The sequence below is a fragment of the Condylostylus longicornis genome, unplaced genomic scaffold, assembly GCF_029603195.1.
Source record: "Condylostylus longicornis isolate FDR11 unplaced genomic scaffold, ASM2960319v2 ptg000006l, whole genome shotgun sequence".
Classification (NCBI taxonomy): domain Eukaryota; kingdom Metazoa; phylum Arthropoda; class Insecta; order Diptera; family Dolichopodidae; genus Condylostylus; species Condylostylus longicornis.
The window spans coordinates 3,775,787-3,800,486 of record NW_026577975.1 but is presented as its reverse complement, the minus strand read 5'-3'; the positions used below and the strand labels follow the sequence as shown (position 1 = coordinate 3,800,486).

Here is a 24,700-nt window from a genome sequence, read left to right as displayed (position 1 = left end):
GAGACCGCTTTACTCGTACTGAAAGCTAAAAGAATTGTGAAAAATTCTTATAAATGGAAAAATATGTTTTTTTTTTTCTTTTTGCCTTTGCTTGTTTTTTTGTATATCTATAAAGTTTTTCCATTCCAGTTTTTTTTTTTTATTATTTTGTATTTTTAATGTATAAAATTCTCTTGTAGAACAATACCAGTATATGTATATGAATATATATATATGATAGATTCAGGAGGAGGAGGAGGAGGAGGAGGAGGATAAAGAGAAGGAGGAAGAGAATGATTTTAGATAATACAGAGGCATATATGCAGAGGTTTATTAATTTTGTTTGTTTTCTTTTTTTTTATTTTATATCATATTATACACACACATATACATAGAAATAAATAAATTTTATATTAGTATAATTTTCTTTTATTTATTAATTTTTATATAATATTTATATTATTATAAAATGGAAAATTCTAAACAATATATGTATTTATATAGAGAGAGAAAGAAAGAAGAAAATATTTTTAAACGAGATCAAACGAAAAAGGATATTTCTTTTTCTTTCTCTATATTATTTTTATCCCATTTATTTTTTTATTCAAATGTATTTTCACTATAATATGAGCTCGTTTTTGGAAGTATACTTACTCTCGTATACTTACTCGTATATTTGTATACCAAAAAAAGTACTCATTTTTATTTTATAGCTACGTATATATTATATTTATGTACGTAAAATATATATACAAATATATATACAGTATGCAGTCAGTTGTATTGGTATTAAAAGGTATATCTGGCATATATATATAAATCCATATATATATTGGTTGTAAAAAGGTATACTTCTCATATATATATATATATATATATATGTGTGTGTGTATATATATATATGCAGGAATATACAACAGGGAAAAGAAAAATAATATATATCATATATATATCATATATATTGCATATATATCACATATATATCACACAAATATATGTATATATATATATATGTGTGTAATATATACGCGATATATATGCGATATATATGTGATATATATGTGATATATATATTTTTTTTTTCCCTGTTGTATTTCACTTAAAAAAGGATGTGAAGTATCCGGTGGAAAATTGAGATTTATTTTTATTTTTTTTTGTATTTTGTGTTTTTTTTCTTTTAATTTTTACTGGGGATAAATTTTATTTTATAAGCTTTTTTTCATTTCTCATTCCAACAAAAAAAAATTTTTAAAAATTTTCTTTCTTTTTTCCTATTTTAGAGCAAAATAAGAAAAAAAACGCAAATTCCAGTTTTAATATACATACATTTAGGTGTGCGTACATAAAATATAAACGTATGTGTTATATTTTATAATATACTGAGTATAACGGGGTATGCATAAGGTATACCGGGTATACAAGGTGATATTAGCAAAATAATACTATATTAATATATTTTATTTTTATATATATATGTATATGTATATATATGTATATGGGTAAAAAATAATATGTATATACACTTGAGGAAATATTTTAAGTGAAGTAATAAAGATATAATTGTATGTAAGTGTAGTTATAGAATAAAATTATGTTAAGGGGATATAAAAAATAAAAATAAGAAAGATATCAGAACAAAACTAAAAATATATATATATATATATATATATATGTATATGTAGAGGAAAAATACACACAGGATTCAGGAAAAATGAATTTAGGCTGATTTTTGGTATAATTTTGTTGTAGTTTGTTTTCTTCTTATTTTTTTTTCTTCGTTTTCGCTTTTGTTTTTTTTTTTTTGCAAATAGGATAAGTAATGAGAACTTATCTTTAAAAGTGTATATGAGAAGAGTTTGTTTTTTTTTTTGTTTTGCTTTTACATTTCTTTATGGTGGCATGTTTGTTGTATAAATGGGAAAAATGAAAAGAAGAAAAGAAAAAAATTTTCTTCGTTTTTCTTTTACAAAAGGTATAAGATTTTATGAATTTTTTTTCTATTTCTTTTTTCTCTTTCTATTTTCTATATTAAAATGTGGTTTGTTTTACTTAAATTTCTTTTGGAAAAACTTAATTGTAAAGAATTTTATAATTGTAATTTTTAGGAAATATTTTTAATTTTTTTTTATTATTATTATTTTTGTGGTTTATTAATTAATCATTTCTTTTATATAATTTTAATAATAATTAATAATTTCTTTGCTTATTCAGCCGGTTCAGTTTTAATTTTCATTGAGAATTTTTATGGTATACGCCATTTGTAAAATTATAATACAATTTTCTTAATTTTTTTTGGGGTTTTTTAGATTTACTTTTAGATTATACCATTAAGAGTATATTGATTTATAATTTTGAAAAAATGCATGAAATTTTTAAAAATAAACGTTATTGTCGGTGTTGTGATTTCAATAATAAAGATAATGTATAACACAAATTTTAGTCGTTTTCATCATCATCAAAAATTTATTATATATTTTCGTCTAGTCTAATTGAATATCATGCCATTACATTGAAATTTAATAATGTTCGTGAAGTTTTGCTGTAGAAAAATCCCCGAAAATATGAATTTCGAAATGTTCAAGTAACAGAAGTAAAAAAATTCGGATTTCGAAATAATATAGCTATTCTCATTATTCTTTTCGAACAACTAAAATATAACAGGAATAAAATTTATTAAATTAACCATGATTATAAAAAATATAGGCATAATTTTGTTATAAATTTTAATAAGAATAGCTAGTATAAATATAGAAGCTTTACCATCTTGTAATATTAACGATAATTTAAAAACCAAAATATTGTGAAAAAAGAGTAAATTTAATTAATTAATTGTTGCAATTGAGTTGAGATTGCAAAATGGATCGCAATTAGTGTAAAACTCAAAAGAAATCTCCCTGTTGGTTTTTTTTAAATTAAAATTCAATGCCCCTAAATATATGCAAATTTATAGAAATTTAATATTTTGGAATACATATAAGGTATCTAATCCAAAATTAAAATTATAAGAGAAGTGTTATTACAGTTTAATGAATTTAATAATTAATTATTTTTACAAAAATATATGAAAATTATTATTTAAATTTATTAATCATTTGGCATATTAATTTTTCATATTTATACCCGTACGAACGTATGTTAGTATACTAAATTTGCCTTACCATTTTGTATCATTAAGAAATAATGCTCTGAGATAGTGTCAAGTGTTTAGATTATAGATTAGTTAATTTTTCTGTATCGTCGTAAATCGTTCAATGAAATATTTAAAGTTAAATTGCTTTCAATTTAAATTTACTATATAATAATTATTAATTCTATTATATATACCTCGCCGGTAATGAGACCCCAAATATTCGACCCTACTTTAGCAAATATTGTACGATTTTATAAATTAATAAAATAGCTATCATAAATATCAAAATTTTTAAAAAAATTTCACCAAAGTTTTATAAAATATCATATACTTATATAGTAAAGTAAATGTAATATATAAGGAGTGAACTAGTTTTAATTGTTAAAATTTACTTATATATTTATATATATAAGATCCATTTATATATATAATGAATTTATTTCATTTACTTAAATATTATTTTAACCTATTTTTATTTTGTTTTAATAAATTTCCTATTTGTTTTATAGGAAAAATATTTCTTTTTGTTGAAAAATTAAAATTTGTTTTTTATACTGGTATATATGGTATATATTAAATATTGAAAGAAAAATGTACGTCAATGGTATATATACAAATTTATATAAATATAAATAGGGAAAGTAAATGAAGAAAAGTTAATAAATTTGTATATATATACATATATGTATAGTTAATAAGAATGTTTAAGAAAAAGAAAATATATTAAAAAAATATAAAAAAAAAAATTTTGTATCTTAATACAAATAAATTATTTAAAAAAAAATGATTCGTACAAACCGTATGAAATACATACATATATACAAATATTGATAATATTAATGATAATCCTAACATTTTTACCTAAATATATCAGCCTACAATCGTCCTAGGCTCATAATACATATATTATGATTTTGTATAGGTATTGTATTTTCCACTTACTTGGAGAAATGAAAATTTTCTATATATATTATTTATATATAAAAAAAAATTTTATTATAAATAACATTTTGGAAAAAAAGTATGCTTGTTCGTATATATATAAAAGAAAGTATATATAAGAAATTACCAAACTTCAATACTTTTTCTCTCTTTTTCAATTTTTTCACCTACAACAAACAAGATATCTGATGATTTTTTAGCTTGTATTCACCATACCATAAAATATTGATATATTGTGTGTATACGCACATAGGTGTATATATTCAAGCATATTTTTTCCCATTTATATACTATATAGATATATACGTACTGTGAAATATAATATACATTATATATAAAGATATAATATGTAAATTATGTTGGAATAACCAAACAAAACAAAAAAAAAGGATATTTTTCCCTGGAAATTTATTGGAAAGTAATATATCATATATATTTTAGAGTTATAATATATGTATTTGTATAAAATTTTCACAGGATTTGCAAACACTACTTTCATAATGTATGTATGATATATATTTGCGAAATTTGTATATATTTGTAATATATGTGCGAAAATTGTACATATATATATGTACTATGTTATATATATGTACATATATACACATGTGTACATTTATATATGTACTTATGCATTTATATATATACATATATGTATGTTCATTTTAGTTGCTCTATATTTATTTAACTATATATAAAATGCATTTTAAGTAAGATGCTCATATTAAAAATTATAGTAGTACAATAGACAACTTATATATATGTATGTATATAGGTAGTATATTAGCAGTATATAGGTAGTATATTAGATAGTATAATATAATTGCATATAAATAGTCTTAAATAAGAATTTCAGCAAGAAAAGAGTATTATAATTTTTTGATTGAATAAAATTAATAATTGCATTTACATACATAACGTATGTATATTTGTATAAAATGGGTATATATGCACATAATTAAATATGAAATATTTCCTTAAAATTTTATTGAAAAAATATATAGGAACTGTTTCATATTTATTTCATATTCAAATTGCATATAATAAGTTTTCTATAATATTATAAAATATGTACGTCGATTTATGGTATATAAAGGGAATGGTAAATTCGAATTACCAAGACTCAATTTACTTTGAATATTATGTCGAATATAACGGTATATATATAATTTTTTAAATTAAATTCATTATTTCTATTAATATAAAAATTATTATAAAAATATTTTATTATATTAATATTTATTATTATAAAAATTCTCATATAATGCGAAAATTTTCTATTAAATTCAGTGTGTATATACATAGGTATATGCACACTCATTTTCATTAAAATTTTCATTAATACATGTAATGTGTACATTGTATCCTTGTTTCTAAAATGTGTGTATAAGAACGTATTGTTGTTAAAAATTTATTAAAGAAAATACCCACATATATTGGTATATATTCCTACCGTAAAATAAAAATAAAGACAAAATTTTATTATAAGCATAAAAAATGCATTTATATTGCAAGAGTATGCAAAAAAAAAAGAAAATCAAATAGCAACAATTCCATTAACAGTATACTATGTTATTTAAAAATAAGAAGAAAATTTAAAATGCAGCACAGCATCTCTCTAACATAATGAAAGCATACAATCATATAATACAGTATACATTTACAATATATTCGATTTATACACACACACATTGTATCGCGTAATATTGTGAAAATTTTACAATAAAACAAAAAAAACGAAAAACGAAAAGCAAAATGTTTTTCTTTTAATTCTTTACTTGTATTTGTGTTCCATTTTTTTACCTAGATTCTATAATTTTTTTTTTTTGCTTTTATAAATATTGCAATATTTTATATCCCATATGCGAATACATGAAAATACTTACAGCAAAAATAAAAATCAACAATAATAAAAAATAAAAAAAAAAATTTTTTTTTCTTACTCAACTTATAGTAGGTTATTTGATTGTTGCATTTTCTCTCTTTTGATTTTTCTTATGATAATATATGAGAGCGCAAATATTGTATGCTCTCATACTTACAATAACAACATGTTGTTTGTATATCCCGAACATTATCATATTATTGTTCATAATAAACATAATATATAACATAATATAATAATAGTAAGATATGTAGGTGTCAGGAATATTTTGTAATATTGAATTAATATAATACAATGTATGAGTGTGTATGTATTTATGCAATTTATACATAAATATTAGTAAATATAGAGAAAATTTTTTTTATTTTTCATGTAATATTTTTTTTCTTCTTTTTTTTCTTACATTTTAAGGTGAAAATTTGTTGCACAAGTGCTTAATAAAATACTTGAACATAATATAAAGAAGAAGAAGAAGAAGAAGAAGAAGAGAAAAGCAAGAGTATATATATATTCACAATATAAGAATTATATAAGTATATTAAGTATATGAAAAAACAAGGAATGAAAATGTAAAAACGAAAACAAGAAGAAAGAAAGAAAATTTAATGATAAAAATATGAGAATCCTTATAAAATATAAAAGAATAATATCAGAGTTAAGGAATCTCTTTTCATATTATGTGTGCATACAAGATAGTAGAATAGCTTTTAAAAAAAAATATCTATGATGATGTTTAAAATGCACTTTTGTCATACTCCATTTTTGTAATTTTTTTTTTGTTTTAAGTTGCATTAATAAAAAAAAATTTTAATAGATTTAATAGATGCCTATAATATTGTTGTTGTTTGTATATGAATGAAAATTTTTTACATTACATTTTTGTATAATGTTAATATTGTTTATTGGTTTACTCTATATATTTAAATTAAAATTTCTTTTTAATATACAAACATGTAACATATTTATTAACAATAAATTCTCGATAACTTTTTTATAATATATTATAATTAATTTTAAATTAAATATTTTATATTAATATTGAAGAAATTATTTAAATATAAAAATATGCAATAATAATATTCAATGATTTTACATCAAACAATATAATAATATATTAGAAAAAATAATGTTTTGTAAAATGTTATTGGTGAACAGCTCCTTCATAATTTATTACTCAGATACTATCATATCAATATTTTTATTTCATCCATAAAATAGTAAATTATTTTAGAATTTTTTCATTAAAATGATAATTATAAAAAAATATTAGGTTATACGATAATTTTCCCACCTCTCAAGTTATCGTCTCTTGACACTAATAAGATTTTATTATTGGTGTCCTCATATTTTCCAAATTTCTATACAAAAACGATAAAATAACAGTAAATGTTATGCCATCAAAAAATCTAATTATTCATATTAACACACTTAATTAATTCGAATTCGTCCATATAATGTTAATGCTTTTTTAAATTTTTTACTTTTGTTCATCTCCTAAATGTATGCAATAATTAAATATGCTTAATATTTGGGTATATGAATGAAAGTATTTTAAATAATGTACATATAACATTTTTTTTAATAGTAGTATATTTACTTGTTTAACCCTTTGAGGCACGGAATTTTAGAAAATAAAAATACCACTGTTGCACAGAAATTTTATTTTGTTCAAAATTTAATAAAATTGACTGAGTGTTATTATTAATTAGGATATACAATGATATAAAAAAATAAAAAATCGAGCGCAATCAAGTATATTTTTAACTGTTGCCAATTACTTTAAATAATAAAGTTCAGAAAAAAATGTATGAGCGCGCAACTATTTTAATATTTTCAGGTGGGTCGAGAAATGTCCCACCATGTGTTATTACGCATCAAAAAGGTAGGACATTTTTAATACCAGCATGCCCCAAAGGGTTAAGGACTTTACAACATCATTGACCATGATAGTGTGTCACATAGTGTATCTTAATAAATAGATTTTAATCTATGTAATTTTTAATTACGAGTACATAGTGTATTTTTATAAATTTGCAATGCAAAGGAAAAAGATCTTTTTTTGAGAATTTTAGAGCTATTTTGAAAATAAATTAGAAACTATTATGATTTTTTAAACAAATTTTACGGCAAGCATAATGAAATTAGATTCACAAATTTGTTTTTTTTCCCGTTTTATCAAAATTATTTTCTTTTTAAATTTAGCTTCTACTGTAAATCAATTCAGATATTTTATATGTATTTTTATAAGAATTATTTTATTCATGAATAATTACAATATCTTTAGATATTGTATAGATATTTTAAATATTTTAATTTTATATATGTATATATAACATATTCAAGTATAAACAAACTTTTACTATGACATATTTAATGAAAGGATCTTAATTCTTAAGTAAAGTTTTCTTATTTTTCTAATGTAGAATAGAGTGTGCGGCTAATAGGTTTTTTATAGAATGTAAAAATATATAGAATAATAATAATTTTCACTTATATGTAAATACATAAAGATATATAATATATAATATTGTTATACACATATGAATTTTAGCTCAAAAAAAAATTGCATTTACATGTTGTTTTGGTGAAAACTTTTTGACATGACAATAAAAATTCACTTTTTATAAATGCATTAAGAAATTTTTTTTATTTTTTTTTTTTCAAAAATTTTGTAAAGAAGTTTTTTTTTTGTTTTACATTTTTTGGTAAAATATTTTTTTACTTAAAAAATTGTTGAGAAGAAATTTTTCAAATATTTATACATGCATTAAAGTTATGTAAATTTACTTATACAATAAAAGAAGTATCTAGGTACTTACATTGTTTTAGAGGTTATAAGATTACAATTGTTTTACATATAAGAAATATTAAATTTTACGGTCATGTTTTGTATTCGTTTATAATATAGTATTATAATATAATAATAATATTTAGTTGCATATAATATATGAACTGTTATACAAAAAAAGTTTTAAAAGTTTCTTTCTTCTATTAATTTTTTCTTTCTGTGCAATTGAAGTTAAATATATAAATAATTTGACTTGTGGCTATCTGGAATGCAAAATACAATGAAAATTGTATTGAAAACTGAGGTCTTATTATATGAAATTCGATTTTATTTAAATGATTTTCGAATTCAGAAAAATGGAGCTATATACCTTTCCATTTCTGCAAAATACGAAAAAAGGTTTCACGAAAATCGAATTAAATAGTGTAGGCTCCTGAAATTGTGTATGTCTGGAATGCGAAATATATGATGAATTATCAAAATTGAAATATAGTGTTCAAATAGAATGTAAAGTTTATTATGTGACTATACGTATATTATTGAATATACCAAAACGAGTATACCATCAAATCAAATAAAGTTAAAAAAAAAAATCAAATAAATTTTGATAAATCCTTGAATAAAGATCCATAAGATATTATTATACTATAAAAAAAATTTAATTTTAAAATTTGTAATTTTATTATCCTATATTTGTACATAACAACTAAATTTTTATAATTTTAATATATAAAATGCGTTCAATGTATTTCACTTATAATTTTTATTATACTGTCATTTTTATTGTACATCCTATTATATTTGCATTTTGCTTAAATACATATAACAATTTATAGAAATATGTTATATACATACTTGATATTAGATGCAAAAAGTTGATATATGATGAGAAGAGAAAATATTAAGAGTAGTGTAACAATGTAATGATGCAATGCGTCGTTTCATATTGATTTTTAATTTAACATTTCTAATCAAATTTAATTCATAGAAGTTTCAAATGTTTGCCAAGATATTAAGTGGATTGGTGTTTTAATGAATTTTGGATATATGAACAAAATATTATTTTTATTGGCGAAGACCCGTAAAGATTTTATTGCAAGTTGAATCAAATTAACAATTGCAAAAAAATTAATTCATAATTAATGAATTTTTGAATAATTTATAGTTATAATCTCTGAAATTATAAAATTCGTGGCTTCATTTGCAGAAAAAAATATTTTTAATTCCAATTTTTTCTCTCTTTCAAATGGCATATTTAAAACTCTTTGATGGCAGTGTTGTACTCAGACATATTAAATTAAATTTACTAATTGAGGAAATATATTTTTATTTTTGGTTATAACATGACATTTAAAATTATGACATAAAATTTGAATATTTGATAATATTCTTTAAGCTACAATATGAGTTCTTTTTATTCGATATTTTGAATAATTGACTTTCTAAAAATGAGCAAATTTTTATACGCAATACATTTATATAAATATATGTAAGCATATATATATATACATATATATTTATGTGCTTCCATACATTACATAACTATGTGTGGGCATAATATACTAATATGCCTTTTTTTTTGAGCTCATGTTCAATTTCAATGAAAAAATTTACAAAAGAAAAAAAAAATCTGGCACGTGTTCTTTTTTTTTTACTGTACTGTTGTTCTTTTCTCCTTATTATTAAAAATTACCAAAAAAAAATTCTTATTTGAATTTTTATTTAAATACTCATTAAAAATAATTTTAACAATTATTATTTTAAAGGCATGCAGCTTTATTAATTTTGTTCATATAGTATAAAATTTATTTTTAAATTAATGAGAATAGAGAAAGAGTTTCTCATTTTGTATATATTTTTTCTAAATTATATAATGGTATTATTGTCTCAACAGTAATAGCTTCCATGTAGGTAATGATTATATAAGTAATTTTTAATGATTTTTTAAATTAATAGTAAAGCGAATTAATTTTAATATTTCGGCCGCTGTTTTATTTGCAGGACTCGTTAAACTCCTCCACAGAATATTACATCTCGTCAAATAATTACAATATAATTTTTCATAATAAAATATCGAATCGTCAAATACCATCCCGTCTTCCCCATACAGTGTACACATACTAGCATTCAAGTAATTAAAATTTTTTGTAAACCTAAATAGAATTAAAAATTTCTATTCTTTTCAAAAGAAAATTATCAACAGGAAACTAAAGCATGAAATTTTCAACATTTTACAATGAATTTTACCTATAAAAAAATTTTTTTTTTAAATCCCTAATATTTTGTACGTAAATTTTTTATAAATTTTTTTTTCCACTTTTTTTCGCAGGTTAACGTGCTTTTCTCTCCCTCTGTATTTAATATTTCTTAAATAAATATTTTTTTTTGCCCAATTTTGTTAATAAAATGTAAAATATGCATTTGACCCTTAAAATATATTTTCGATACTATTGTATTAAATTTATTTTATACACACATATAGAAATATGCCATAGAGTACATGAAATATAAAAATAAAAAACATAAGGTTTGTAAAAGTTTTCCAACTCTTTTTTTTTTGGTGAGTAGAGTAAAAAATTTGCATTTTAATTCTAATAATCGTTCATGGTAAATAAACTGATTTTAAGAAGATGAGCGTTGTTAAGACCATATTTCATTTACAAGTTAGATGAGTGGGTATAAGATTATTCTGATAGTTCTGGTAGTTTACCTTTAAAAATATATATGTATATTTGAGGTACAATCATGAAAACGGGTTATTTTTAAATAAAAATCTGGTTTTTTTAAAATAATTTATTTCTTACATAGCCTGATACGTTTGTACTCAAATGTAAAAGTAAAAGTTCTTCCAGTAGCAACAAAAAAGTGACTTTTTTAAAGCTTCGTTTCTATAGCTAAGTGTAAAAGGAAAATTCTGATATGATTAAGCGCATATTAGAGATTTTTGGGCCGGGCAAAGATCTATCAATCGTACATAATTCTTTCATTCTGATAGTTTGTTCTGTGAGTAAACATATTGCGATATAAAATAACATCTATATTAAGTTGGAAATTCCATTATCGAATTATAAGCAATTATAAATAAAATTTTAAAAGGAATCCTTATTATTTTGATTCGTATTGAAGATTATTCTTGATTAAGTATTTCTCAAATAATAATCGAATTTCTCATCATTCTAATTCCAGTCCACTCTAGGTACAATTATTATTTTCCTGGACACAATCCTCTTCTTATTTCTTTTTACCTTACCAATATAAAAATCGATTCGAAATTATTTTTTTCGATTTTATTTATATGAGACTATAAAAAATAATAAAATCCTAACAATTGATACGTTCCCATATAGATGTAAAACTCTACAGGGGTTCTTACATGATATACCTATACGGAATAGGTATATATGGAATAGATAGCATATTGTATAATAAAATCATTACAACGTTTGGTACAATGATCAATTGAATTCCCACGTGTAAATGTTAAAAATATAAAATTTTAACTTTTTACAAAAAAAAAAAAAATTCTAAACAAAAATTGAAAAGAAAAAATGAAAGAGAAAAAATGCTTTTGTTATAAAAAATTTATAACAAAAAAAAATATTTGAAAAAAAAGCACTTCTGTTCTTAAAACTTAGATTTTTCTTGAATAATAAACAATAATGATTATTAAAATCAATAAAGTATTCGAAATTACAAGTTTAACAGAAAAGCTGCGACCAGAATTTAAAATAAGCGTGTAAAAATGAAAAAATAAAATGCAATACCAGTAAGAATATTGGGTACCCTTAAAGAGTAAACGAGGAAAACGAGAATGCAATATAAATTGGAGAAAAAATGCAAGACTTAAATTTTTAAAAATTAACAATATGCAATTTTGTATTCTTTCAAAGTTTTCTAGGAAAAAATTAGAAAGAGTGGTTTTTGGCGTTATTCCTTTTCTTTGAGATAAAAATTTTATATCTTCCAGACAGTACAGAATTTCTTTTTCAATTTTTCCTTTCTAATTTATTCATATTGAAATTTAGAATTCAAAATTGTAAGAAAAAAGTGAAAATTTAAATTTTGTACTTCCATTTCATACTTACATAAATTATGCATTTTGCATGTACGTGATAAAAAATTTTAATTCAAAATTTATTGTAGCCCTTTCATATAATAACGTATATAAGTGAATCTATATGTATACACACATATACATCTTAATATAAAATGTCAAAATATTCAAATTACAAAAAATAATTTTATTTACCACCAAGGCATATAGTTCACAATATGGTATGGAAGAACAAGGAACAAGACAAGTAATACAAAATCGTCCTCAATCTAGTATGGAACGATCAACTTGAAGCAATTAATTAATATAAATTTTCGTTGTTTCTGAAGAAATCAATACAACACCCCATACAATGTGCAATTTCTATAATAATTTTTTGTCAGAAAAGAATAATGAATTTCACTTACATGCAAACATACAAATTTTAAAATTATTTAGGCGTATTTACGCTATTAAAAACGTAAATAATTAACGCGTTGTCATAATTCCCAAAAAATTTCTTTATTTCTAATTTTGTTGTATTTGTAGTATCCAGTAAGTGCTGCTGTAATTCTATAATTTATGAATTCGTATGTAAGCATAGGTTCAGTCGATTAAATACTATTAAAATTACTTTAGCGAACATGAACACATATTGACATACATATGTGCCTACATGCCTCTACGTATAAATTCGTAGTTATTACGAAATACATTACACTACGTAATGTATACTGCAATACCTTTATTTACTAAAAGAAAATTACAGCGTACCTGTAGATTTTGTTTTTTCATTTTGAAGTTTACCCATCTCATTTTCAAGCGTTTAATTAGGGCTTTTAGACAGATTATACAAACCCACATACATACAATTTTCTCCTTCATATAATTTTCTTTTTCATTTAAAATTTTTACTTTTGTTATTTTCATTTTCTTTTTTAAACACTTTAATCCCATTTAAATAAAAGTATTTACATTCAAACGTTTGTGCTTCATTTTTCTTTATAACAACGCATTATCCTTAAAATATTAAAAGAAAAATATTAAAAATTTAAAGTATTTAAATAAGAAAACAAAATAATATTAAAAAAAGTATAAGAACGAGAATGGAAAAACAAAAAATAATTTTTACAACTGAACACTAAAAATTTTGGTTAAAAATATGAAAAAAAAAAAAATTCAATATAAAGAAACAAAGAACAGCACGATACTTAAAAATTATTACCCAACTTATTAAATACATACATACATATACACGCCAACATTAAACATCTAAATATAAAAAAAGAATAAGTTAAAAACAACCTATACCAAAAAAGTGAATTGAAAGGAACCAACTCTGGAATAAGTGAACTGGCTGATAATAATCAGTTAAAAAATGTACAAAACAAAAAAAAAAAAAAAAAGATGGAAAAAGATGGAAAAATTCTTTTGCCTTTCTGTTTTATTTAAATTTTTTTTTGGGGTTGGTTGATTTGTTTGTTGGTTTGGTTCTGTTTGGTTTGTTTGGTTGGTTGATGCGATGTAGATGATTATGTAAATTAGATATTTTAACAGGAGGAAAGAAAATTCAGAAAGTGAATTTTTTCTTTTAAATTTTATTTAAAAGAAAAATATAAAAAAAAATTTGAATATGTAAGTAATTTTATGAAAGAAAAATGCAAAATAGAAAATAATCTTTTATTGTTGCTTTCAAATAAATTTTCATATTAACATTTCTTATTCTTATTTTTTTTTTTTTATTACAAAAAAATGTTGAGGTAACAAAAGAATGGAAAATGGAAGTAGTTATTTGTAAGTATATTTAATTTTATTTTGAAATTGAATAATACTTTTGGTTAGAGTATGATATTTATTAATTGCAATATGATTAAAATTATTTTAGATAATGATTATTGTAGATAAAATTTAATAAATTGCATTGCAATGTTTCATTCATATTCAAATTTTAAATATCTTTGTGGTATTTGCAGACACTCTTTTATTTAGCTTTTATTTGAAACAGTTCAAATTTTTTTTGACGATACAAGCCAGGTTGTAGTAGTGTTGTTATCATAGTCTCGGACAATAATAATTGTCTCGGACGATAATAATAGTCTCGGACAATAATAATAGTCTCAGACAATGATAATAGTCTCGGACAATAATAATAGTTTCAAACAACAATAATAGTCGCGGTCAATAATAACAGTCTTAGACAATAATAATAGTTTCAAACAACAATAATAGTCGCGGTCAATAATAACAGTCTTAGACAATAATAATAGTTTCAAACAACAATAATAGTCGCGGTCAATAATATACATATAGACATGATAATCTCACATAATAATTAGTATTGATAGTATGAAATGGATCAATATTGCAAAAAATTAAGAATTGCCATTCTTCTAATTCAAAAAAATATGGTTGACCAGGAGAAGAATAAAGATTTTTTTAAGGGGATGTAAACTGTGACATATTAAAAATGCACAGTATGTAATTAAGAAATTTCTATAAGATACCAATATACCATGTAAATACAATTATGTATTTACATAGTATATAAGAAGTAATGGAATAATTAAACAACGAACATAAAAAAATTTGATAGAAATTTTTAGGTATTTTTTTTTATTTAAATAATTGACTTTATTAAGTTAAGCTTAAATTAAGTATTTGTTTTTGATTATATTTCGGCATTGTTTTCCTACAAATTTACTAAATTTTCATAATATGTTAGTGAAGAAATGAAATACATTTTTTTTTTATTTTATTCATATAATTATTTTTATAGACACATTATTAATGTATAATATGTAAAAGCTATACCAAATACTTTAAAAAATTTCAGCAACAAGCCAAAAAAAAATTAATTTATTAGAAATTCTAAGATGTACTATTATTATTTTTTTGCACAATATTAATAACACTTGTTACTGGTTGAATTAATTTTTCTGTAACAGGTTGAATTATTTTTGCTGTTGAATTTGGTACGTGAAAGAAATATAACATGAAGCCGGCTGCCAATAAGAAATGTGCTAAAATTATTCCAACAATTAAAAACATAGAAATTTTTGAGTTTCTTATTGCAGGCGTTAGAACTAATATTAATACAAGTCCAGATATTAATGCTGCACTCAAAACCAAACTCCACTGAAGAATAGAATACTAAAAAAAAAAGTATAAAAATTATTACAAAAAAAAAATTTAATTCCTTCATAAAAGATATTTACTTGTATGACCCATAAAATTGAGACTGGAATAAATACGGCAAGAGAATATCCATAAACACACATCAATGACATTAAACTGGGTGTATAAGTCGCCTATCATAAAAAGTAAAAAGATATAAAAATAATAAAACTATGGCAATGAAAGTTTTTATAATAAAGCTTACCGAATCAGTGTCTAAATTATCCTCATTGGGTTTTAAAGTCCATTTAAAGATTGCCCATAATGAAATTGGAACAAAACATGCATAAATATATATAGCTAAAATATAGTGTTATATTAAATATAGAATTTTTTGAAGTAATAAGTGACTATTTATTATGTAATATCAATATTATACCTGTAGCTGCATATGAAACTAAATGAAAATTATATTTCCATTCATAATTTAAATCAGCTCTTTGCAAATAATCAGCTATATTACCAGTAATAGCTATAGAAAAAATCTAAAATAATATTACAAATTTATTTTAAACTGAAGTTTTTCAATTAAAAATTTTATTGAATGATTTTTACCAATGTTGCTGATATCCAAAATGGTCCGTATAAATCTGGATTTTTGCCGATATAAGTTTTTAAATAATCTAAAAAATAAATGGAATTTAGAGCTTTATTCAAAAAATACAATTGGTGAAAAATTGAAAAAATTTACCGGGTGGGGCTTTTCTTGGTACAATTGAATTTACTATTCGTTCAATTACCATTGCTGTATCGACATTAAAATATTTTTGGTAAAATTCTATAGTAATTGGTGATGGTTTAGGGATTCGTGTTTGACCGCTTAATGTTGGATCATCATCATCGATTGGTAGCGGTGGAATGCCAGAATTTGAATAATTATCGTTGTTCATAGTCTGAACACTTCTTGACATATCATCAATTAATTCATCTAAAGGATCTTTATTACCAAATGTTGATCTAGTAGGTGAATTAATGCTAATTTGAGCTCTTGGTGCACTAAATAAAAATTCTTATTAATATTCACGGTTTTTTTTCATATTAAGAAATGTGCAAGTAGGATGTAAAAATTAGTGTTACCTCGTTTGCCCATGTACAGGTGGAAATTCCTTAAAACTTAATAAATCATCACCGTTGTTATCCATTCTCGTTTTTCTTATTATCTTATCTCTATAAGAAAAACAAATTTATTTTTTATAGTTTTTTCTTTTGTATTTATTTAACAAAATGAAAATATAAAATACGTGTAATCGTGTTTTCATTAATTTTTTAATAACAAATTAAATGTCAAAGTGACATCTACTGTCAACTGTAGACATTCAGGGTCGTAAAAATAATGTGGATCTTATATATTCAAGATTTCGATTAAATAGCTTTCAAAATGAAAATGAATCTTATACTAAATAAAAGCTAAGAATTTATATTGTATTAAGTTTTAGTCGGCCTTTTTTCAAAATTAAAGGATAACATTTAAAATAACATTTCTAATTGCAATTTATCAAATTATTTGTTTTGATCGATTTGTCTTGAAATGTGAAAAATTTTGGAATTAAATGAAATGTGGAATTTTTTGGAATGAATCGAATGAATTGTGGAGAAATGAATTTTTTCAAAACATCAATGTATGTTATAATAATTGAATAAGTAATCAAAGTCACAAACCTTTTCCAATATAGTATTCTTGAACGCATAAGGAAATATTTCCGAAATTGAAATTAGGCAAGAATGATAATTTATTAATGTTGATTAATTTATGAAGAAAATCATAAGTCATATTTAAGAAGTTGGAAAACTGCAGGATAAAAAGTTAATATAAAACAAACAGTAGAAATTTTAAAATTATGAAAACTTTATGACGATAAAATCGTTTTAGATACTAAAAATTAGTTTGTGCTAGGGTTTTTACTAATTTAAATTAAAAAAATTTTAGAATTTGATTTGGTTTTAAATTTTTAATATAAGAGAAACCACATAATCGAAAATTTTCATATATGAATGTGAAAGAAAAAGAAAAATTTTTTGTCACCTGAATAAATAAGTATTTGTGTGGTTAACCATTTGCGTGGCAGATACACGAAATAGAAAAACGAACACTCAAAATTCAAGGTCAGAAAAATTAAGACCAAAATTGGCATTCATTTCATGATTGCTTATAATTACAATAAAAATATTTATAAATTGTCCAATAAAACAAAAAAAATTAATTTCTTCATCAATATTGTAAATCATACAAATACTTTATTATCAAATTGTTAAACGATTAAAAATTAAATTTTTTCTTTTTGTCTTCTTTTATGTATAAATAAACAAATAAAACAATTTATTATTATGTTATGAATAAATGCTGCAAAAGGGAAATTAGCAAAATAATACGTATGTATAATTTTTTTTTTCATTTTTTTTTACAATCAAACAAAATAAGCTGCAAGATGAGCCATTTTATCTTGTTTTGGTCTTCCACCTCTTGTACTTCGGCTTTTACCGCCACGACCGCCACCACCTCTGCTACCACGTGAATTGACTTGAGCTGGTCTTGCAGTAATGGCACGATGCTTTTCAACAAGATGAGAGAATTCTTGTGAACAAAATATGCAACCAGTTTTCTCTTCAGCATTATCTTTAAATTTAGATTTTTCAGATTTGTACAATACGTTCACCAATTGAGCTCCACAATCACAACGTTTATCTTAAATTTTTGGATTTTTTTATTAAATTAGATTTAATTTTTCTTTTGTAAAATTTTTTTTTTTCTTACCATCGACGGTAATTTTTGTGGCACCTTTAAATATATTTATAATTACATCGCAACGATTACAACCCAATTTCCAGCTGCTTGGTGATGATGTACAATCAAGTACCAATATACCATTTTCACATTCAACGCAGCTTGAGATTCCAAGGGAATTAAGAGAATGTTGACAAGTTGGATGAGTACACGAATTGCAACCTGAATTTCTTGGCATATCTCTAAATGGTGGATGATTGTAACAGTATGGGCACAAAGGATATGATCGTCCTTTTGTTCCGCTTGAGAATGCCAACAGCTCAAAATCATCTAAAGGACACTTAAGCTCACGGTAAACACGTACATTTCCATTCGGTAAAGAGTACGTTTCATCGCAATGGGAGCAATGTAATCGAGCTGGCTTTGTCTATTAAAAAAAATTATATTATTGAAGTTCTTTTCAATAAATTTCAATAACTATAAATTGTTTTCTTAATTACTTGTATATATTTCATGTAGCGCCGACATTTACCACATCTTGAGTGAGCTTTACCAGATTCAGCTAGTGGAGAAAATGAAACCTCAAATAAGCTATCCATATTAGATATGTTTTGAACAAAGTACAAAAATTTTAATCTAAAAATTTCAACGGCATGTCGAAGAACATGTTTAAAATCTGCAGTGCCTTTAGCTATCAAATTCAATAATTTTTCCACTTCTGATCTCATGGTAGGTAGAACTAGCTCTGGATCAATCTTAAAAAAAAAAAAGACAAAAAATTGTTTATGTTGTTAAAAAACTTCATATGTGAACTTACTTTTTGATACCCATGTACCAATACAATCCCCAAAGTGGTAGGCATTAATTTACGTCCAGGTTGTATAGTTACGTAGTTTCTTTGGCAAATGTTGTTTATATGTACAGGAATTGATGCATCAGTTCCTATGCCATGTTGTTCCATTAAAGTTATAAGCTCTGATTCTGTGAGATAATCTGGCGGACCAGTTTGGCTTTCAACTAATTTAATATCATTAACTGGAACCGTTTGCCCCTCAACAAATGGTGGTGGAGCCTCATTTTTCCCGAAAGCTTGCCAAGTAAATACTTTTGAAAAGCCTGGATCTATCAAGACATTCGATGAGGTAGTAAAAGTTTCCATGCCGACTTTAATTTTCACAGTAGTTACACGAAATTTCAAGTCTTGAGAAACGGTTGCCAAGAAATGTCTGCATATATAATCATATATGCGCCACGCATCACTTTCAAAATCACCTTTGTTCCCGCATTTCATTGGAGTTATTGGAGGATGGTCTCCATGATCCACACCTATAAAAAAAAAATATGTTATATTTTCAACAACTTTTTTATTATTTCGATTACCTTTTCTTGGTTGATTCATTTCAGCAGCAATACTACGTGCTTCCTGTCCAAATTCTGATGAGTTTTGCAATAATTTAACGACTCCACTGCAAATTAAAGTTTCAATACTCTAAGCTTTTCAAATATTGTTTTAAATTACTTACTTAAGATCGAAATTGGTGGGGTACTGCGTAGTTTCAGTACGCGGATAACTAATAAAACCTTGTGTATACAATCTAAAAATTAATTTTTTATTAATAAAAAAGTATCTTTTTGCAGCACAAGCGGCTTTACTTTTCGGCAATTTGCATTGCTTGATGAGGACCTAATCCCAATCTTGCACTGGCCGCCCTCATCAATTCAACTGTGTTTAAAGCTAAAGGTCTTCCCTTGTACTGATCTTTTGAAACAACACTCTCAACCCTGAAATCAAATTATTCATTAATTTATTTAAAGCCTTTAAAGGGATTAGAATAAATTACTTTGCTTCCTTGTTTTCTTTTGCTTTATTTAATAGCATAATGGCTATTTCCTTTTTAAAAACTCTGACTCGAGCCCAATCAAAAATTACCTCAGGGGAACCAGCGTGCAATTGTAAATACCAAAAACTTTCAGGTTTAAACGTTTGTATATCATCATGACGTTTCACGCAAAATCCTACAAAAATATTAATTTAAACCTGAAACTTAGATTAAATTTTTAAAAATTTACCCAATGTCGGCGTTTGACATGGTCCATATGAAATAAGTGAAGAATCTAAATCACCATATCGACCTTGGAAAAATTTCGTTTGAAATCTTGTAAATGCGCATCCAATTCTTAAATCTAGTTCTTGTCTCGCATCAACTGATTTTGCTTCATTTTCATTGGGGTGAGCTAGATTTGCCATTGCATTTTTGATATCCTTTTCAGTAATTGCTGAAAAACGGGCTCTGTAGCAAACACTAGTACTGTTCACATTTCGTATTGAGGTAGAAACAGCATTCATTACCTCAAAGCATATATTTTCGCCTAAAAACCAAAACGAAAATTTATTTAATATAACAGAAAAGAGTTTGGTACGTTATACCCTCTTTATCGCAATCAAGCCACAATATTAAGTAATCGCAACCTTTAGCCTCTTTTACTAAAAAGAATGGCATCTTTAATTTTGCATTAGCTTCTTTTTTCTCTGTTGGACAACAAAATAGTTCAACTGGATCAACTTTGTCCCAACAATTGTATTTCCCGACAAAATCTAAAGCCATTACATGACCACACACTGAAGTCATTTTAAAACGTATTGTTTCTCCACGAAATGGGCCATCCCATTCATGAACACTACAAGCTCCATTAAGCCCTTCAATTAAATATTTCTTCTATAAGTTATGTAAATTTTAATTCAATATAAAAATTAAAGCAATTTTTAACCTTTAAAGAACCTAACCTAATAAATATTATAGTTTATGCATTAGCATAGCGGTAAATGTTTAAAAATGCTATTTATATCAATTTTTTTAATAATTGTAAATTTTGCACTTTTTTCATTTTTATTAAATTTGAAAGTTTTTATTTTAATGATTAAATTACCTTTTCGGGATGTACACCGTCCATTACTTAAAATGTTGGCTAATGATGCAGCCAACGAGGGCTTTTCTGCTACCATAAGAGCACTCTTCATTTTATCTAGAATTGTAATGTTTTACTACTATTAATATCCTATTATTATTTATTGATTTTTTCTAAATGATAATTAATTGAATAAAATAAATTTGATTTTATTTTGCTCAAAATGACATTTTTATTCCTCAATCTGAATTTCGAAGTTTAAAAACTTTTTAATAAGAATCGAAATGTCACTTTAATGACATTTCATTGATTATTAAAATGACATAATAAGTAAAGTAGTGCCAGACTAATTATTAAATCTGCAATTTTTGTATTTTTTATAAAACAAAGCTTTTTTGTTATTACTTACTTTACCATTTATTTTTTAAAAAATTAGAAAGTAAATTTGAAGAGAATACAGTAATTTATTATTTGCCATTACACAAAGTCTGATGTCATAAACTGTTTACATAGTTATACATATACGAAATCTTAAATTCTCTCTTACATATAAACGGTACCTATTTTTAAATAGCGGAAAGGTAAAAGGAAAAATGGTTCGCAATATTTTTTCGATAACTAAAATCCCGAAATCGCGTTGTGATATTTTTGGATTCGAATTTCCAGTTATAAGTCTGAATTATTGGAATTTTAGAATTATTTCCATCTTTTTTTTTTTTTGATGTTATAAACAATCAAAACGGTGCTAAAACAATTTATGCGATGAGTAAGCAGTACAAAATTTGATGTGACGATCTCACAATATTCACTTGTTTTTAATGCACTATACGTACATATACGTTATATACGTTTAATAGTTTTATATTTTGCACTATTTGAATACTAGAGCTATAGAATATGATTAGACTATCCAATTAAATAAAATTTTGTCGGATTGATTTTAAAACGAATATAAATTGTATTACGAGTATGTATGTATGTATATTTATGTTATAATATAATATAAATTTATCTATACTAAACCGACAATGTCAGTCGTATAATAATCCTTTTTATAAAATTATTATATTTTAAAAAATTTGAAGAGCAATCACTTTTCTTTATTCGTCACTTTTCATATTACATTTTTTTTGTTTTCAATTTTGTAGTAAGGAAAGTTGAAAAATAAAATTAGTTTTTTTTTCTTTGTTGATTAAATTCTGAGATTTTCCCTACAAATCAAATTTTATTAACGTCATTGTGACGTAAAATGTCTTACTAGGTATGTGCACCGTATATAAATCATATGTATATATCCATAAGTATCTATGTATATTATAATAATTTATTTCTGCTATAGGCTTTAAGAACAGAATATTTTTTTGTTGTCTTTCGTTTTCTTTTTCGCTTTGGTTTAGCTAAAGAGGAAGATGAGAATTTTAAAATGTGTGGTATGTTTGTATGTATGTAATTAAAATATTGGATATGCTTATAAATGCATTGTAATTTTTATGTATAAATAACCTTTTATGATATTATGTATGTATTATGTTATAATATATAATTAAAATGTATATATACATATTAATGTGTCTACTTTGTATTTTAGTACTGAACTCTAGTGCTGCATAATGCGAACTTTCTTAAAAAGTATATATCTTATTATTTACAAGTATAGCTTTATCTTTATTATTTAGTATATATCTTATTACATACATATGATGTATATTCAATCATAACACATACTTGTATTTACGTAAATAATTTTTATTTTAAAAAAAGTCTATTGATGAGTCTTATTTATCTTAAATAAATTAAAAATAAAATATTAATAATTTACAAATTTTTATTTTTAATTAAAATTTGAGTATATTAATTAAATTTTAAATAATATTCTATGCATAATTCATTTTACTTATATACACTTAAAATATCCGTGCATATATAATATATTTTTGTATAACATTTTTAAATATGTATTTTAAGTAGGTTAATGCCATTGATTGTATGGTAAGTGTTTATAATAAATTTATGCCTTTAGAAGAAGAAGATGAGTATTTTTATAAGGATATAATTACATATAATATTTATGTAATATACAGTATATATTATACACTACTAAATACAGTAGTGTATAATATACAGTATATACTCGTATTATACACTACTAAATTACTAAAAAATTAAATTTATCGCGAAATATTTTTTCATATGAATAAATATTTTTTCAATTTATACATATACATTAAGTATATATATAAATTGCATATTATATACATATTAACATATACATATTAAATATTATATTTTCATTTTATATTTTTATTCTTATATATTACGTGTATTGTATATATTTTATTTCAAATATTATATTAACATTTAATTAAAAAAAAAACGAATATAAAATTTGGACAAAGTTTTCATCAAAATTCGTTGACTTAATATTTCTAATATTTCTACATAATACAGTTCTGTCTATTATTGCTATAAGTATGCAATAGTAATACTAAAGAAATTTCCCTGTGTTTTGCATGTTTTAAAAGATGTACATATTTAAGGATATAATAGAACATATTAGAACAATACATAAATATTTCCAAATCCAAATTTGAAAAAAATATATAACATTTTTTCAATTTTAAATTGCTTTATTTAAAAAGTACCTGGTGTTATTTGAAAAACCATTAGTTCTTAAAAGATCATCGACGCATACGTATGGTATATAAGAAAGTTTTTAAAGTATTTCCGACAGTAAAAGATAGCTATTAGGATCATTTCATGAAAAACTCTTAATATATTCACTAATGTCTTGATATGCAGCACTATAGTATATTCCATTAATTTTAATAGTTATAATACAATTATAACAAAATTTTTATTTAAAAAAATATAAAGCAAATTCATGATCGAAACATCCTTTTCTCTTTTAAATAAAATATTTAAGAAAAATCATTGTTCTTATATATTGTAATGTATATTTTATACCATTATTTTTAAATTTTTATTATTTATTAACATTATACATATAAATTGTATATATATATAATATATATATATGTATATATGTAGGTGTATGAATGCAATTATCACGTATATAATATATTTTGTGAAAGAACTTTTATAAAAAATTTAAAGTTTTTATTTAATATGCACAAACGAAT

General features: G+C 23.3%; 2 protein-coding genes across 2 annotated transcripts; both read right to left on the bottom strand.

The window, feature by feature from the left end:
* Nucleotides 1–15,488: 15,488 nt before the first annotated feature.
* On the bottom strand, nucleotides 15,489–17,194 carry LOC129618429 (protein YIPF1). Its single transcript, XM_055533163.1, has 7 exons — nucleotides 17,009–17,194; nucleotides 16,623–16,927; nucleotides 16,487–16,554; nucleotides 16,311–16,416; nucleotides 16,137–16,231; nucleotides 15,973–16,065; nucleotides 15,489–15,907 (listed from the first exon to the last, which is right to left on the bottom strand). The coding sequence occupies exons 1-7, from the start codon at nucleotides 17,071–17,073 to the stop codon at nucleotides 15,626–15,628; spliced, it is 1,014 nt and encodes a 337-aa protein (XP_055389138.1). The 5' UTR covers nucleotides 17,074–17,194; the 3' UTR covers nucleotides 15,489–15,625.
* A 938-nt stretch (nucleotides 17,195–18,132) lies between these two features.
* Nucleotides 18,133–21,803, bottom strand: LOC129617751 (DNA topoisomerase 3-beta). Its single transcript, XM_055532833.1, has 11 exons — nucleotides 21,582–21,803; nucleotides 21,082–21,351; nucleotides 20,724–21,023; nucleotides 20,495–20,669; nucleotides 20,307–20,435; nucleotides 20,177–20,248; nucleotides 20,034–20,119; nucleotides 19,471–19,979; nucleotides 19,154–19,408; nucleotides 18,684–19,080; nucleotides 18,133–18,614 (listed from the first exon to the last, which is right to left on the bottom strand). Exons 1-11 carry the CDS (start codon nucleotides 21,670–21,672, stop codon nucleotides 18,337–18,339), a joined length of 2,562 nt encoding a protein of 853 aa, XP_055388808.1. The 5' UTR covers nucleotides 21,673–21,803; the 3' UTR covers nucleotides 18,133–18,336.
* Nucleotides 21,804–24,700: the final 2,897 nt, after the last annotated feature.